The 18,712-nt window shown below is 47.8% G+C and overlaps 1 protein-coding gene across 2 annotated transcripts; it reads right to left on the reverse strand.

Annotated features, from left to right (window-relative positions):
• Positions 1-5,065: 5,065 nt before the first annotated feature.
• On the reverse strand, positions 5,066-18,109 carry CHMP7 (charged multivesicular body protein 7). 2 transcript variants are annotated; one of them, XM_008151474.3, is made up of 10 exons: positions 17,708-18,109; positions 15,540-15,711; positions 9,861-10,046; positions 9,591-9,724; positions 8,793-8,841; positions 8,464-8,583; positions 8,027-8,125; positions 7,719-7,779; positions 6,707-6,886; positions 5,066-6,476 (listed from the first exon to the last, which is right to left on the reverse strand). In XM_008151474.3, exons 1-10 carry the CDS (start codon positions 18,004-18,006, stop codon positions 6,424-6,426), a joined length of 1,353 nt encoding a protein of 450 aa, XP_008149696.1. In that variant the 5' UTR covers positions 18,007-18,109; the 3' UTR covers positions 5,066-6,423. The 2 variants fall into 2 exon arrangements, with proteins under 2 accessions (XP_008149696.1, XP_008149697.1); XM_008151475.3 differs by having other exon boundaries at positions 17,878-18,011.
• Positions 18,110-18,712: the final 603 nt, after the last annotated feature.

Consider the following 18,712-nt stretch of genomic DNA (forward strand, 5'->3'; position numbering starts at 1 on the left):
GGATGGTGAGAGGGATGTCCGACTGCCGGTTTAGGCCAATCATCCCCTGAGGGGTCCAAGATTGGAGAGGGCGCAGGTTGGGCTGAGGGACAACGCGCCCCCCCCCCAGTGCACGAATTTCATGCACCAGGACTCTAGTCTATAATAATAAAAGGGTAATATGCAATTTGACTGAACGGCCAAACAGCGGAACGACCATCAGGACGACCTTCTGGATGAAGCCAGGGTTGTGAGGGCTTAGGTAGCCAGGGCTGTGAAGGCCTACCCTTGTACAAATTTTGTGCATCGGGCCTCTAGTTTTATAATCTACACTAATAAAAGAGAAATATGCAAATTGACCATACCTCCGCGACACCCACCAGCCAATCAGGAGTGAGTATGCAAATTAACCCAACAAAGATGGTGGGTTAATTTGCATATGCGGGCATGGAGCGAAGACTAAAGGCTCCGCCCGAGTGAAGACTGAAGACTGAAGATGACTGAAGACTGAAGAGGCTTGGCTTCTCTGCTGCAGCCAAAGAGAAGGCCTGGGTCCCAGGTGCTGGAGGAAAACCGGTGCCAGCAGCCAGGGGAAGGAAGGCCTATTGCAGAAATCTTCGTGCAATGGGTCTCTAATATATGTATAAATGTATGTTATTTTTATAAGCTGAGATAATATACCTGTTTTTGTTTTCCCAAATCATTCAAAGTGTAACTATATGCAAATTCAGCAAAACCTTTTAAACTTAACAGTTCAGCAAACATTTTAAAAATGACACCCTCTCAATTGCAAACTCCACAGACTTCCAGGCCTTCCCAATGGAGCAGGATTTCATTTATATGAGTTCAGGCAGCGTTTACACAGCAGGAGGTCCTGGGGAATTCTGGGCTCAGCATCCTCATTTATTGGGCCTAGCCCTTTCCATACATTTTCATGTTGTTCCCATTGCAATCCCTGTTTTTCACCCCCATTTTATAAACATAAAATTGGGCTCCCTACATTCAATAGATGGTAGGTTGATCTGCTACTTTCAAATTCAGGGAGATGATCTCAAATCATGTGCTCTGTCCTCTATTCCAGTAATTTCCCAACAGATCTTAAGCTGTGAAACCCTTGGTTCAAACAAATGCCACTCTGATGTATAGTTTGCTAGTGTAATAGGATAGGAAGAAGCTAGGAAAATTTCAGGGCAAGAGGAATAGGGAAACTGAGACAAGAAAATTAAACAAGGCAAACAGTTTGGGCAGCTTGCAGCCAGTTTGCAGCAAGATCTAATTTTCCCCAAATAAGGACACTTTAGAAGAAAAGGCTAATGTCTCTCCTCCCTAACTGAAGAATACATAGCTTAAATCACCCTGGAGCTGCTAAGGCAGGGCAGAGGGTGGTGGGGGGGGAGGAAGGAAAGAAGGGAGAGTTTATCTCATCTGCTAAACAAAGAAGTCAGCCGTTTTTTGGAAAGGGGGAGTGAAGGGGAAGTTTTTATCTCACTGCTTAAGCAGAGAAGCCAGCAGTCTTGGGGCTTGTCAAAATGAAATTGCCAGATGCTTCTCATAAATTCTGGAAAGCCACACACACACACACACACACACACACACACACATACACACACACACAGTAAAAGGGAGACCTTGAAATCTAGTCTGTACTAAGTTATCTGGCAAAGGAACTTTAAAACCTATAAGCAGAAAAGTATAAAAGGTTAAACCTCTACCAGGCAATGCTCCTCAGATTAACTGTGCTTCATTAGCCAGATGTATTTCGATAGATTTGCTTGCCTTGCCCCTTTAATAAATTTACTTGTTTTATCTACACTAATAAAAGAGAAATATGCAAATTGACCATACCTCCGTGGTGCCCACCAGCCAATCAGGCGTGAGTATGCAAATTAACTCAACAAAGATGGCAGGTTAATCTGCATATGCAGGCACGGAGCGGCTGGGCGGGGGAAGATGGGGGGCGGAGGGAAGATGGGGGGCGGAGGGAGCTACAGGAGGGGCGCTCTGGCCCTAAGCAAAGACTTGCAGGCTCCTGGGTGGCCGGGAGCGAGGACTTGCAGGCTCCGGGGTGGCCGGGAGCAAAGCCAGGGGAAGGAAGGTCTATTCTTGCACGAATCTTCATGCAACGGGCCTCTAGTGTCTTTAATAAATTCACTTTACAATACTGCTGTCTATCACTCATTTGAATTCCTTCTCATGAGACTGACAAGAACTGAGGAGGGGGAAGCCCTCTCCCTCAGACTCAGGGAGATGTCCAATAACACCTTTTTCTGGTGTTTCTGGCGCCTATAACACTAGGAATGCCATAACAAAGTAGGCAGACTGGGCAACTTAAACAACAGAAATTTAGTCTCACAGCTCTGGAGACTGAAAGTCCAAGATCAAGGTGTTGGCAGGGTTGGTTTCCTCTGAGGCCTCTCTCCTTGGCTTGCAGATGGCCAGCCTCTTGCTAACTCTTCACATGGATGTCCCTTTCTGCACCTGCACACCTCATGTCTCTTTGTATGTCTAGATTTCCTTTTCTTATAAGAACAACAGCCATGTTGGATTAGGGTCCACAGTAATGACCTCAGTTTAATTAATCACTACTTTAAAGTCCCTGTATCTAAATACTGAGGTACTGCCCTAGCTGGTTTGGCTCAGTGGATAGAGCGTCGGCCTGTGGACTGAAGGTTCCCAGGTTCAATTCCAGTCAAGGGTACATGCCCAGGTTGTGGACTTGATCCCCAATACAGGGCATGCAGGAGGCAACCAATCGATGATTCTCTCTCATCATTGATGTTTCTATCTCTGTCTCCCTCTCCCTTCCACTCTGAAGTCAATATATTTTAAAAAACAGAAAATACTCAAGGAAATCTAATAAAAGAGTAACATGCTAATTGACTGTAACTTCACAACGCCCACCAGCCAATCAGGAGTGAGTATGCAAATCAACCCAACTAAGATGGCAGTTAATTTGCATACACAGGCGCTGAGCTGCTGGGGGCGGGGTGGGATGCTTGCATCGTTGCCATGGTGACCATGCAGGTGTTCTGTACCATCCCAGCTGCTCCAGGCCTCTGGGCAGTGTGGGAAGGCAGAAAGGCGGCTCCTGGCCGGAGTGGGAAGGCAGCTCCAAGCCAGAGCGAAGGCACTGCCGGCAGCCAGGGGAAGGAAAGCCCATTCTTGCACGAATCTTCATGCATTGGGCCTCTAGTAGTATAATAAATCACCACAAATTAGGTCATTTCTGTGACAATAAGATAGAGTCATGAGTGAATTTAATATGAAGACTGTCACATTTCACCTGATATTTTCCTCAGCCTGGCATTCAAGTTCCTCTGTGTGGGCAGAAGAAATTGATTTTTTCCCCTTATTAAGTTCTCACACTGAAAGGCTAGAAATCACCCCATGAGGTAGTAAGCTTTGTCCTTATATATTTATATTCAAAGGTGACATATTGAGTATCTGACTCAGAGCCCATCCAGGTCCCAGGCCTGTGGCTAAGAGCCCCTTGCAGGGTTGCAGGGGGCCCAGGAGGTTCTGAGGCTTTGCCCTTCCCCCAACCTCCCCAAATGCACACTTTCCCCTCCTCCAGCACCTGCTCTCTCTACCGTCCCCCAGCCAGCAGTGACTGGGGACTCTCCAGCCTTTCCACCTTTCCAGGCTTGGCATTACCGTGGCACTGCACTGACTCCTGTAAGTAGGCAGCAGGGATTTGAGAGAAGGGAGAAGAGGACCATACAGGGGGACACTAAGACCATCAGAACTTCTGGAGTCACCTTGTGGGTCTGCTTCACACTGCAGCTGGGAAACGAGGGGCTGGTATCTCCAAAGTCATACATACAATCAGCAGGTGGCTGAGATGAAACTGGAAGCAGGTTTCTTGATTCCCAGTCGGCACCAGCCCCCACCTGCTTCATTACATTATCTCCCTCCTTGATCTCAGTGAAATCATGCATAGATGAGATTTTAAGACTTATAGATTGCTTTATAAGGTTTTGAATATCCAAGGAAATAGTCAAGGGAAATGACAGCTTGGATGTCATCTTTCAATGACCCTGGGTTCCCCAACCTGAAGTGTTTATTCTCCACACTTCTTTACCTCTGTCTGTACCTCCCCCAGGATACTTCTGTTTCAAAAAGGCAGTATCTGAACCTGGTCCATCTGGGTCTGATCTCTCTATATATGTAAGAGAACTTATCTGCTCCCTTAATAAACCAGGTCCATTCCTTCAAGAGGAGAATCCTGATTAGACCAACCCCCCCTCCCCATGGGGATCAATGCTCAAAACGCAGCCACCCCCAAACAGTGGCTCCTTATTCTCAACTGATCCAACTCAGATACATCTTTCAATTTCCTGTAGTTCGGCAAAGAACCAGGCCAAGACATTTAAACAAGGGCCCCTCAGCAGCTTAGGTCGGCGTGGGAGAGTAACATGAGACCAGATAGAGGTTCAAAGTCCAAGTCCCTGGCTTTCAGTGGGGGAGGGGGTACACTGGGAGTAGGGGTACTGTGTTGTGGGGTAGTGTTCTCTATTTCCCGGAGCCTCTGTGAGAGCCTGGACTATCTTCACTTTTCTCTGTTCAAACTGTTTGTGCTCTGGGCTTCTCCCAATCCTTTTCCTGCTTGGTTCACCTGCTGACTGATCTAGAGCTGTGAACCTAGTGTTGTGGTAGATCTTCTAGTCTGTTCCTAGCTCTGCACTCAGTCTCAAAGCCCATTCCTCCTCCTCACCCCAGGGGGTGACAAACACCAGCCATGTAGCAGGCACTGAGTAACTACTGGTGACAGACTACAATATGGTAGGATCCCATGGCCAGAGGAAATTGGGTCATTTAAACAAACAGGCAAAGGAAAAGAAAAACTAAATGATGGCACACTCCTATAACCAAGGAGGCTAATCAATGGATGTAGCCTCCCCCAGAACAGCATGTGAGAATCACCAGTGAGACTGGCTGGCTTTCAACGAAGCTCAGCACTCACACTATGAAGCTGCTCAATTCTCCTGTAGCCCCACGTGGAAGCCATGTGGGTATAAATGTTGAGGGGGAGAGGCATGAAAGAACAAGAAACTATGCAACCTAAAGAAGGGGCAAGGACAAGCACTTGGGTTTTTTCTTTTAATTATTTACCAGATAAAAAAGAAAAAATAGTGATTGTATCTCTTCCCTCCCAACATTTCAGTTGACCCAGGTCCAGTGGGAGAGACATTTGTTGAAAGGTGATTTGAGCTCCTGGCCTGGAGCAAACTCTTCCCCTCGCCCCGCACCACCTCAGGTAGAGGGCCAGGAGCGGCTCCAGGCAGGACGTGCATGGTGGCAGCAAAGTGGCAGTGTGGCTGTCATCCTCTTCTCCCTGTTGCCACAGCATTCAGACTCTCTCCTGTCTGTCCCACTACGCCATCCTCCCCCATTCATCAAAGGAAGTAGGAAGATGGGGCCTGAGGAGGCAGGGACAGGTGGAGAGCAGCAGATCCGACAGAAGGCCCCGATCGTCTGCTTCTATTGCACAGCCTGGCTTAGGTCCCCTGCCCTGAGCAGTGGGCACAGAGCAAAATGCTTCTGAAATTCAAAGAACCTGCTGTTGTGCCAGGCTCAAGGAGGGGAGGTGTGTTGTTGTGTGGCTTGTTCTGATATATACCGTATATATCACCTTTAAGTTATTCCATGATGGGGCAAGGCAGATTATGCCTCTTTAAAAAAGCATATGGGATTTGGACACTTGGGGCCCTGCAGTCACCTGGGCTTCTCCCTCTCAAGTTCAAAAGTCCAAGAATAACCCTTTCCCCAGTCGGATCTCCTCCTGCTACGATAGAAGAGGCAACAGCGACCACCACCACACAAGCTCCCTCCACAGGTCATGCTTCTCAGCCACTCAGGGTGACCTCTTTTTCTAACACCTGGAGGATTTGACAAATGACCCTAGAAAAGAATCTTTTCCACTGTATGTTTCTGCATAAAGTGGCAGCTGTTTGATTCTCATTCTTCTCATTACCAGTGAAAGAGTGGGACTGGAACAAGTTCCTTAACTGACCTTACAGACAGAATACATTCCTCTAAGAAACAGTGGGGGTCGGGGGAGAAGACTGATTTTGATTCAGCAAAGCTGCAAATCTTTCACCTCCATTGGCTGAAACAAAACTTTGACCTCCACTGGTGGGTGAAGACAAACCTAACTGAGCCAACGGCAAGAAGTGCAGGCTATGAGACGACAGGTCAAACACAGAACTGTATAAATTGTGGCACTATAAAGATGACAAGGCAGGTCCATGATGCCAGCTGGGAGCAGGCCTCTGGAGCACGCTTCCAGAAACTATCTGTCCTGTAGTACGGTAGCATCCAGATAAACCAGAGTGGCTCTCCTTCCTCCTCTGAGAGTTTCTCATTTAAATAACTATGTACACACATACAAGCCCGGTCTCTCTTTTATAGGAAGGTCCTTCACTCGAGGGTCATACAATGGCTTTAGAGAGTCGGTTCCAATTGCCTTTTTGGAGATTTACTGCTTGGGACCAAACCTGCGAGGAGAAAAAAATGATGAACATGATACCAGGAAGACCTTTAAGATGGAAGCATCCCAGTGTTGAAGGCATTGAGTCCTAATATAAACAAGAAACCCGCAGCTCCCTTACCGGGCTCTGGTACCCTGGCAACTAAGCAACTGGGCTGGGACTCATCAACCCTGTGTGGCTCTGGTCAGCCAGAGGGCCCCATGCCCACCAGCAACCCTGGGAATACAGCTCCATACCTCCATCTGATAAGGACAGTTTCTCAAGTTCAGCTTCAAGTTCAGCGTCCGAGATCCTAGGGATAGGCACACTGTTGGTATAAAACAACTCATGGGGGTTGTCGGGCAGATCCAAAGGTTCTTTGGTGGTATCCTGAAGAAGGATGTCCAATTCCTTCTCTAGTTCCTCATTGTCAAAATCTGGAAAGAAAAGACAGTATGAGGACATATACTGCCCAGGGAGAAAATGCATTTAGGAGTCAAGGACTAGGACAGCACAACTCAGCTCAGCTTTACAAAGGAAGTCCAAGCCTGCTCTGGCTGGACAGCTCAGTTGGTCGGAGCATCGTCCCGTATACCAAAAGGCTGTGGGTTCGGTCCCTGGTTGGGGCGCGTGCGAGAGGCAACAGATTGATGGTTCTCTCTTACATCGATGTTTCTCTCTCTCTCTCTCTCTCTCTCCCTCTCTTTCTTCCTTCTTCTCTCTAAATATATCCTGGGTGAGGCTTAAAAAAAAGTCCAAGCCTCCTTGCACGTAAAAGAAAAAACCATGTGGCTGGCCGGTGTGGCTCAATGGGTTGAGTGTCATCCCATGCATCAAGAGGTGGTTAGTGAAATTTCCTGTTGGGCGGGGCACATGTCCAGATTGTGGGCTCGATCCCCAGTAGGGGCATGCAGGAGGCAGCCAATCAATGTTTCTCTCTTTCCCTCTCTCTTACTCTCTCTCTCTAAAATCAATAAAACATATTTTCAAAAAAGAAGGTGTATTTTGCTAACCCCACAGAACTGACCCTGCTTCCTCTTGCCTGTGAAGAAGCATCTTCCAGTTAGAAGCCTAGTCAGTAAGGAAGGCTGGAGCACAGCGGGAGGAACCGACAACTCCTTCCAAGTAGCCTGTGAATAAGCCCAGAGAGAGGGCAGGAAAGGAGAGCCCTGCCTGCACCCGGAAAGGCAGATCCATGACCAAACGCACCAAAGTACAAGGGAATGAAGTCCCCTGAGGAAGGAAGGAAGAATCACAGTGTCCACTCACCTAAGCCATTGGTTACCCCACCAGCCAGAGTCTGCGAAACTTCATCCTGGGTGTCGCACAGCTGTAAGGGAAAGCACAGGCCTTGAACTCTGAGTGGTATCTCTTTGGGTCTCAGCAAAGTAATGCTATCCCATTTGAAAATCAAGGAAAGCTTCAGGGTTGCAAAGTAAATGCTATCCCATTTGAAAATCAAGAAAAGCTTCCTCAAGTTCACAAGAGAGAGGCCAACTTGGGACAAGAGGAAATGCGAGAGTCCCATCTGCCCTCAGGGACTTCCTTCTGCAGAGTCCCTCCCAGCCCCTTAGTACCTCTTGAATCTGATCCACCAGGCTCTCTGCCTTCTCCACTGTGACATCCTTCATGGAGAGTTTTAGGGCTCCTACCCCAGCCTGATACGCATTGAAAACCTAAGGAGAAAGCAGCTATTAGTGCAAAAGAAGAACTGTGGACAAAATACATACAATGTTGTTTCTCTCCAAAGGATATCTTTGGGGTCTGAAGGTTGAGGGTTATTGTTAAGCTGATTAACATTGTTTCATCTCCAAAGAACAGCGTGGGTCTTTTTTTGCTACCCACACTTGATTCACCCCACATCCCCTAGGGCCAAAGCTTCCCAACAAAAGAGGCTCAGGCAGCCATATTCTTAAAGAACCCAGGCCTCCTCCAAACAGCAGAGCCGCCGCGGAGGGGATGAGTGGGTGCCAGACGGACCAGACAAGTACTGGAGCAGAGGGGCAGTGGCTACCATCTGATCCGTCTGGGAGGCATAGATCCGGTCCAGGATGCCTTGAACAGTGTCCAGCTTGGCGTGCAGGGCCTCAATGCGCTTCTCCGTCCGCTGTTTGGCTTTGAGAGACCTCAGTGCCTAGGGGACATGGAGACTTGGTCAGGGTCAGACTTGGCAGAACGAAGGGCCAGAGGAAGACAGCTGTTCCCAGATGCTAAGATCATCCCAGGCCTCCTTATTTGTAAAATAAGCTGTGGTGCCTGGCCACCCTCTCTGAACTGCTGAGGCACCTGTCACTGCCAGCCCAGGGCGCAGGTACACAGCTGGAGGGGAAAGAGAAAACTTACCAGCTGCTTCTTTCCTGCTCGGCATGCCCGGCGGGCTTCCTCCTTACACCTGTGAAACAAAGGGACAGAGTGGGAGACAATGCATAGGATGGGGTGGCAGGGTCCTGAAAAGTCCCCAAGAGCAGTACTGAGGTAAGGTGCTTCCAGATCTGAAGATCCGTACATTCCACCCAATGGCAAGAAAAAGGATGCCCAACAGCTCACTGCCAAACTCTTGCAAGTTGAGAAATAAGCTCGAGAACCCACAGGGGGAGAGAATGTGCCAACAAGGCCCCTGGGAGCCAGGAGATCGGAAATAGATTCCTAACACCAACGACGACTTTGGACACATCCCGTGGGTTTCTCCCAGGTAAGATGGAGTGAACATGTACATCTTAATCCAGTGTCTATAAATCCTACTTTTAGAGAAGTGTTCTGTAGCAGGGATGCCTTGTACGGCCATGCGAGGGGAAAAGCAGGAGTCCCTCAGACACCTCTCAAAGGCAGAGACTTGCCTCATTCACTATTGTATCCAAGTCAAGACAAGGCCTAGCTCAAAAAATATTGGGCAAATGGATACTTGTGTGGGAGAGCATAAACATAATGTGATTGGTCATAATCTTTGGAGGAAGACTTAAAATTCATTTTTTCTCCTTTGTGATATTCTGTGCTTTCCATGATTGCTGTATTAATCAGTGAGTAGTTTTGTAATTAGGAAAAAAAGATAATCCTTTTATTTTAAAGAGCCCACAGACACCAATTCTTTGCTGGCTGTGGGCCAGCAAGGTGGGTTGGGGCACTCGGCTCAGGGGTAGTTACCTCTCTGCTTCCTGGGATAAGGACTCCACTTTGCGCGAGAGCAGCTGTTCACTCTGCATCAGCTGGTACACCCCAACATCTACGTCGTTGACAGGAGAGACCTTGGCATGTGGCCCCCGGGCAAACTTTACAATCTAAGGGACAGGGACAAATTACTGCCGCCCCTCCCACAAATGCTGAGACATCCCCAGGCAGGAATGCTGGTGGGCATGTCTGCACATCCTCAATGAGTCATCGGGGAGTCAGTGAATGAACCGCTGAACTCCATACCTTTTCCCCATTCTGCTCGAGGACTGTGACTCTCTTCTCTTTCTGTAGCTGCAGCAACACCAAGTAGAAGGTCCTCTCGTCGGGACAGGGGCCCACACAGAGGGTGCTCAGCTCCGACAGGGCCACCACAGGGTGGGAGGAGAGAGGGGAGTTCTGATACAGACGATACACCTCCTCGGCCTTCTCCTGCAGGGAAGGCGAAACATGCTCACAGGCCTGACCGCCACCCACAGGACCCAGTGAGCCCTGACCCCCTGCTTCCCAACAACAATCACTCAGGGCAAGAGCAGAGGGTGCCAAACCGTCTTCCCTAAGTGGCAGCTTTGGAAAAGAAAAGGGATTTGGTTTTTTTAAACGCTGAAGGAGTTCGGTGAACACAGATGAAATGAGGTATATTGGAAGCCAGCGCTATGCTTGCACCCCATCTGGGACTTTATGTTTAGGTGTCTCCTTGGCGCATGGTTCCCCAAGGGAAGAATGAGTGGTGCGGTGCGGTGGAACGGCCAGGAATGACAGCTGATGCCTGGTTTCAGCCCAGCCTGTGCAACCCCAAACCAGTCAGTCTCACTGGTCCTCAGCATCCCTCTCACAAACTGAAGGCCTCTAAATTCCCTTCCAATCTTGGTCTGTCCGTTTGTATGCCAACTGGCAATACTGCAAGTGAGAACATTACTGTTCTCAAGAGAGAAGTATGGGACAAAGAGGTAGGACAGGGTTTTTGCGAGAAGTCCAAGAAATAAAGATTCCAAGAAATAATGCCCGTGTTCCTCCTACATGCGAGTTACTCTCAGTCTTCTGCACACCAGAAATATTTACTGAGGTATTCACAGAGCACTGTGAAAATATAGGGAAGGAGTATCCAGGAATTTGGGAGGAGAGGGGAGTTCTGATACAGACGAGGTTGATATAGGAGGTTGTTTGGCAACAAATGGTTGTTGCAGGATGAGTGAGTTTCTAGGTGAAGCAAGTGGGAAGGGCATTTCAGGAAGAAGGGTGATCAAGTGCAATGGCATGAAGTCTGAGTCAACAGGGTATTTACAGACCAGATGGGAAGGGGAAAGAGTAGAAGCTCTTCCATCTTGTACAAGTGTAGTATCTCCTATGCCGTCCTTCATTGGGCAGATGGTGGGGAGTCAGTGAAGGGAAATGACGTGGTTAGATTAACAGAGATCTAGCTGACAACTGGGAAAGGATGGATTGTAGGAGTTAGGCTTAGAGGAAGGGGAACCATTTAAGCAAGAGGATATGAGGGACTGAACAGGGACAGAGAAAGGATGGGTTCAAACAACATTTAGAAGATAAAGCTGGCAGGCCACGGTAACTGGATGTGAAGTCTAGCAGGACTCCTGGGTTCTGGCTTGAGTGACTGGGTCGATGTGATCCTATTAGTTAATAGCAAGAATACAGGAGTAGAAAACATATTTTAAATGAAAGACAAAACATTCTATGTTGGATATGTTAGTTTAGGATGCCTGAGGTACATCCAAGAAAACCTATTACAGCAGATAATTGAATATATAAATCTGAAGTTCAAGGAAACACCCGAACAAGAGATAGGAGGTAATTAAAATCACAAGGAAATTCATAGAGTGAAATAATAGACTGAAGGAAGACCAACGTTTAAGAGATGAAGGAGCTCGCAAACGGGATCCAGAAACACAGCTCAGGGAGAACAAAGAAGAACCCATGGTAGAATGACAAAAAAGTCAAGGAAATGGAAAATTTTAAGGGCTGGTCAACAGTGTCAAAGGTAGCAGAAGAGTCTAATACGTTCCAACCTAAAGTTTTCCTTGGATTGACTGCCCCATCAGAAAACAACACTTACTATAAAGCTACTGTAGTGAGAACAGGATGGTATCAATACACAAATAGATTAATGGTACACAACATTTTAAATAAGTGATGTTAAAACAACGGGTTATCCATTTGGAAGAAAATAGTTTTTCCTCACCATATATACAAAAATAAATACCAAATTATTGAACTTTAAATGGAGAAAATGAAAGTGTAAAATAATTTGAAAATATTTTAAACTCTTAAAGTAGAAAATGCCTTCCTAAGCAAGACCAAGAAAAATAATTTGAAAATATTTTAAACTCTTAAAGTAGAAAATGCCTTCCTAAGCAAGACCAAGAATTCAGTAGCCATAAAGAAAAATTTGAGCCCGGCTGGCGTGGCTCAGTGGTTGAGTGTCGACCTATGATGATGAGGTCATGGCTCCATTCCTGGTCAGGGCACATGCCTGAGTTGCGGGCTCGATCCCCAGTGTGGGGCGTGCAGGCAGCAGCCAATCAATTATTCTCTCTCATTATTGATGTTTCTATTTCTCTCTCCCTCTCCCTTTCTCTCTGAAATCAATAAAAATATATTTTAAAAAAAAAGAAATATTGGAAACATCTGACTACAGAAATAGGAAAACTTCTACATGGTAAAGACATCATATATAAAATAAAAAGCAAACAAGAGACTGAGAAACAGTATTTATAGCCCTAAACCTAAATACACATACACACATATTATAATACACAGACAATTCCTATAAATTAATATGAAAGAAAGATTAACAATCCAATATAAAAACTGGATATAAATAGGCAATTCACAGAAGGGGATATGTAAATGGCCAATAGATAGTTGAAAAGATGCTCAAATCTTTTGATTTGATGAAATATCATTTTTGTTCATCAAATTGGCAAATTTTGAAAGACTGATGTTATCTAGTACTGACGGAAGATGTGGGGAGACTGGACATGTAGTCTTAAAGAAAGTGCAAATTAGCACAAATTTCTGAAAAGTAATTTGACAATTTATTATAATGTAAAATGTACATATACATTTCCAGAAGTCAATTCCATAAAAATAAAAGTAGAAGTACATAGATGTACGGACAAAGCTGTCAAATACATATTTTTTTGTAACAGAGAAATTGGAATGACTTAACTGTCCCTCCATGTGGTAACTACTGCATAAATTATGACACATCTATAGATTATTATGCAGCCATCCAAAAGAATGCAGTAAAAATCTATATTGTGTAGGGACCTGGAAAGATGCTCATGATTCATTAGAGTGAAAAGAGCAAAAAGCAGGTTGCAGACCAACAGATAAAATAAGATTCCACTTCTGGAAAAAAATGGAGTATATGTGTATACATATGTATGTATGTGTATATTCATTTATTTATTCAACAAATAAATGGGTCCCAGCAACTGCTCCCTTCTGGTAGAGGACAATAAATAAACAAGTAGATAAAAATTTTCAGGAAGTACTGAATGCTAACAAGAAAACAGAATGGAAAGTAATATAATAGTGTGAGACAGGGTCAATAACAAATGTCTGTTAACACACACACACACACACACACACACGCCTGCACATCTGTGCCCGCTCATAGGAAGGAAACATACCCAAAGAGACGGAAATGGGATGAACAGAAAGGAAATTTTCATTTCTTTGTATACTTTTTTAAAATAGCAAAATCAATGGACAGATTTTTCTTTTTGTACTTTTTTCAAATAAAAAATGACTAGTTGCTTTCTATGACTAGACTTGAGAAAATCAATTTACCTCAGAAGTAGGTTTTCTTTCTTTCTTTCTTTCAGAAAATATCCAGATAAGACCCTTTAGTTTCAAGGAGATAAACAAGTCTCCATCCCAGGAGAAAAGAGTGAAGTCACCAAATATTAGAAAGCAGAATGAGATTAAATATTACATGTTCTGTTTAGTGACATAACTGGATACAGATATAACAGGACCATGTCCCTACAGAGCTAGAAGATTTACTTTTCTACTTAAATAGGATTAAACTACATTGCTGCCAAATATTAGGTGGTTCTTAGAAGACCTATGTAATTCCACTTCCACCTCCATCTCTGCCTTTGCTCTCAAAAGACTGAGTCCAAAATTTGTTTTTGGACTCATGTGTAGGGATAAATGGATCTATCTCCCTTTGCTCCAGGTTGGAGACATTGAGGTAAGACTGCACAGAGGAATGGGGCTTGGCCTGGAACCGCCCAAACTACCCTATAGTTTCTCTGGGGCCTTGGCTAAGCCCTTGGCTAAGTACTGGGTCAGGGGATAACCATGAGGGAGGAGGTGGAGTGCCATGGGGCAGAGAGGTGTCCGCCTGAAGAAAATAAGTACTGCTCAGTCAAAAATCCTGCGGGACTGGGAGAGGTGGTAGATTTGGGAGGCTTCCTTCTCAGTCTGAGGCAGAGAGGTTGGAGGTCTATTGAGATGAGGAGAAACGAGCTTCTCTTGGGGCAGGGAAAGGGATTCTGAGCTGGATCCAGCTGTGTGGAAGCCTCCAGGGCTATGCAAGGACCCTGATGTTGGGTTTGGTCTGCAGTTTCAAAAATAGCTACGTCTGCAGTATACTTTAGTACTTCTGCAAAGTATACATTCAGGCAACTTGTATTCTCTCTCTCTCTCTTCCTCCCCACCTCCCTATCTCTCTCTGTCTCTCAAAGGTTACTCTAATCTTGTCCAGAGCAGTTTTGTTGGAGCGGTAGGGCTGAAGCAGGTGGGCACTAGGTCAAAGAGAGTGTGGGAGGCGAGAAAGTGTGACGACAAAGCTTGGACGAGAAGGAGACAGGACAGAACTAGGCAGCAGCCCAGGTCTCACACAGGAGTCGAGTGGGTTTAGAGGCTGAAGGTGGTGAGCACCAAAGAGAGGGAGAAAAGAGGGAGATGGAATATACAGATCAAGGGCTAATTGATGGGACGGGGGCAAGCAGTGTAGGGGCAGACTCAAGAGCCCATGTGGAAGAGAGGAAGGGCACTTCACCCTCTGGGCTCTGCCCAGGAGGAAGGGCTTAGAGGAGGCTACAGTGGAGGTGGAAAACAGAACACTGTCGGTGCTGACGCAGGAGAGTCTACCTTCCCCATGAAGTGTCTGCAGACAGCGGAGAGGGCAGAGAATGGAAGGAGCGTGTGAGGGGCTGGGCCAGGACAAGAAAACCAGGCTGCGGAGTGGCTCTGAGGGTCCTCCTAAAGCCCAGGGCTGTGAAAGGGGACCCAATTTCGGTGACAGGGTGACCCTCCGGCAGGGATGGACTGTGGGGCTGATCTAAGGTGGTGGATTTGCTGGTGCCCCTGTTGTGGACCGGGAGAGCAGGGGAGGAGCTGAGGGTACTAAGGAGGGAAGCAGCTGCATGCTCTGGGCTGGGTAGGGAAACAGGCCAGGAGGCTGACTGACCAGGAGAGCAGGATGGGATCAGGGCCTGGTGGCCTGTAAGGCCTTTAGTTAAGCTGGAACGGGGTAGGGTTATAACCAGAGAAGAGAAAATCTGAACCTAGTTTGCTGATTTGGGGTGGGGGTGGGGGGCGCCAAAGCTGACAGTCACAAGGTCCTCAGGAATCCTGGGAAATGCTTGTCAGTAAACTACAGAAGGCAAAGCTTTTCTAAACTTTTAGCTTATCACAAATCTGTACAAATACAGAAAATAATCAACTGTACTCGTATGTTACTGACAATTCCTAGACAGAGAATCACCTTTGAGATGTAGCAGTCCAACTAACAACTAAATAATGCTACGGAATAAAGTACAGAATAGGGAGGTTAGGTGAACTCAGTTATTGCCCAGCACCAAGTAAAAAACTATGTTCTTCTAGTGATGCCTACGAGGGGTGTGGAGGAGCCTGTCAGCCGGACCCCTCCCTTCCCTTCCGAGCACCCACCTTAAGCAGCTCCACAGCCACGAGCACCTCCTCGGCAGGAACCTTATTATCCCCCAGCACGTTGGAAAGAGTCCACTTGAGGGGCTTCAGCAGGAAGACTCCGACCCCCCAGGAGATCCAGCTGCTGTCGACACTAGCCATGAAGTCTGACTCCCGCTGCAGCTCCCCGCGACTGCAAAGAAAGAAAAGGGCATACAGTAGGCGTAACGCAATGTCCCGTTCCAGTCCCCACATAGCCCTCCCCCAAATGAGGAATCTGATCATGACCATCAACAGCAGTTATTAGGCGGCTACCCTGTGCCAGCTACGATGAGCAGCTACTATGTTTATGCTCCAGCTCTCAGCCTCACAACTCACTTTACCTAAAGAGCAAACAGAGGGGCTGAGAGGGTGGAGAGGCCAACTCTAGACTATAATTTGGCTCCAAAACAGAAGCTCTCCACTAAGACTGTAGAGGCACTGGGGTTGCAGGGCCTATGATGAGACTTACAAACGGAGCTCAAAAATGATAAAAATGAAAACAATAGTGGATCACTATGAAATGCAAGTCATAAGAATACAAAGAATTCAGAGAAAGGGTTTTCTGCTGTTCCCAGGGTAGGGTGCAGAGAAGACAAGTATTTCATGATCCTGGTAGTAGTAGCTACATTTACTGACGCAACTTACCATGGGCTAGTCACTATGCTAAGGGGTATGCAAGGAATATCTCTTTAAATCCTCACAATAAACCTAGGTACAATAATCATCACCACTTTATAATTGGTCAAACTAAGCCTTAAAGAGGTACACACTGGTCCGAGGTCAGAGAATGTAACCATTGTCACATAATTTAGCAAGTGGCAGAACTAGGATCTGAGCCCAGGCCATTTGGCCCTCAAGCAAAGCTGTGAAACTACTATGCTATGCTGCTCCCACGGAGCACATCTTCCTCCGAAATTCTTCAGGTTCCAGATGCCGTCAAACACCAGGAAGTGCCAGCAGTCAGGAGAGGAGAAACTGAGGTATTAAAGGACTCTGCATCGGAAGTGGTAGGGGATGGTCCAGCTGCAATAAGGAAGCCCCGACCGGTCCTGTCCCTCGGCTACCGTCTCCTCTGCATCCCACTTCGGGCATGAACTACAACTCTGTCCACAGCACACTTGCTCAGAAAAGAGAAGTTTCAGAAATAGCTTGTTCCATCCATGTCAGCCAATGGGAAGGTGCTGGGGAGCTGGGAGACTTCCGAATCAGGAAGAACAGCAAGCTAAAAGCATTGCAAAGTTGACGGACTTTCTCCTTCTTTCATTGAGGGAGGCAGGCACGAGGCTGGCTGGGCTGCTCTCAGTATGACACACACAATGTGAAGTGCAAATGATTTAGAATCAGAAGACGAGGGTCCAGTCCTGGCATTATCTCTACGTAGCTGAGTAACCCCAAGGAAGTCGTTTTGTCTCTCTGAGGCTCAGTTTTTTCTGACTGCTGAGGACAGTTCTATGATCTTGGCCACAGGACTGCTGAGGTCAGATGAAATGGTGTATGCAAGGCATCTACACACTGTGAAGTGCTATTCATCCATTAGATATCCATGTTACTGCCTCAGGTATCCCAAAACACTGTACCTGTCGCACAGGCAGCACCTACAGGGCCTCCTCAGAGCGCCGCGATATTCAGTGAGGCCCTCACCATCCGGCATGTGCTCTGCTCCAAACAGCCTGTGCCAAGGACAAGCCAAGATAGGCCAGACACACGGCTTGTGCTTGGGGCTGTTGGCAAGATCCCTACAACTTGGCCGGCCTCTTCCCCACCGCTGCCCTCTTTTTACCTCTGACCTTTGCTCCTTAATTCAATACATCTTACTGACCTGTTCTGGGGTAATTACACGTGGGAGGCCCTATGAAATAACTCCAGAACGGGGTTCCAGTCCAGACAGATGACCGTCACCTCTGCCAGGCTGGCTCCTCCTCTTACCGTCTGGATCGCCCCTCGTCGGACTAGCCCCATTCCCCGTCTTCCATCTCCCCGCGGACGCCCCTACCCCGGCCTCCTTGTCTTCCTCTTCCTTCGCCTACGAACCAACACGGAGGCTGCTCAGAGGCCGACCCCCGGCTGGGCGCGGTGCGCCGTCGGAGAACCCGCGGACCCCTGCCCTCGGGGCGCCGCCCCCACCCCAGGCCCGGGCCCGCCCTCACCGCAGCAGGTCCTGCAGCACCGTGGCCAGCCCCAGCGGGACGCTACCCTTGCGCTGAAAGGCCTCCTGCAAGTCCCGCAGACGCAGGCGCACCACCCCCTGGCGGCGGCTGTGGCTCAGCACCAACGGCGCCCAGAAGCCCATCTTGCTGTCCCAGTCGGTGCTGTTCACCTCGCGACTCCTTTTGAAGGCGGAGAACAGGAAGGACATGCGCTCCTCATCCTCCTCCCACTCGGGGGGCAGTAGGCCCGCCGGGTCTCCTCCGGCCGGGACTTCGGCCTCCCGCTCCGGGGACCACATCGGAACCCCAGCCCCGCCAAGACTCCGAACACAAGCCTGGCCCGGGTCCCCTTTCGCCCTAGTTCCCTCCCGGCTTCCGTTCTTTGACCACCGCCTCCTCCGTCATTACGTCACCGTCTCCCCAGCGCGCACACGTCTTCACGGCGCATGCGTGGCCCTGCCCGCTCGGCGCCCAGCAGCGGAATGATGACCCCGTTTGCGTGGCCCGCCCTCCCGCCGTCTTTGTGCCGAAAGAAAAGCTTTGCGCATGCGTAGCGTGTAGGCGCGTATTAGCGCGCCCTCGGGAAGTTGTGGTTTGTGGAAGCGTTTTATAGAGGAAAAGGATAATGCCTCCAATTTGTGGTTTCAGATAGTGGAACTGCAGTCCCGCTAAGGGGCGCCAGAGGCGCTCGGATGGCCCGGGTGGATCACCATCTACCGCTTCTCGACCTACCTTACTGGAGATGTTTCAACTTCCAACATCCTTCCTTCCTTTACCATAACGTCAGCGGGTAAGTGGGTCGCCCACGCTCTGTGGCAGTGCATACACTGATTTGAGAGGTATATTAGCTTCTACTACACTTACTTCTGGCGATGTCAGAAATGTCCAAAGATTAGAGAACTTTTCCGAGTTTATCTGAGCCAAACTGACAATTGCCTGGAAACAAAATCCTAACGGAATGAGAAAATGCTCCAGGGAATGGCAGTTTTGCAATTTATTGTATAC

The sequence above is a fragment of the Eptesicus fuscus genome, chromosome 6 (assembly GCF_027574615.1).
Source record: "Eptesicus fuscus isolate TK198812 chromosome 6, DD_ASM_mEF_20220401, whole genome shotgun sequence".
Lineage (NCBI taxonomy): Eukaryota > Metazoa > Chordata > Mammalia > Chiroptera > Vespertilionidae > Eptesicus > Eptesicus fuscus.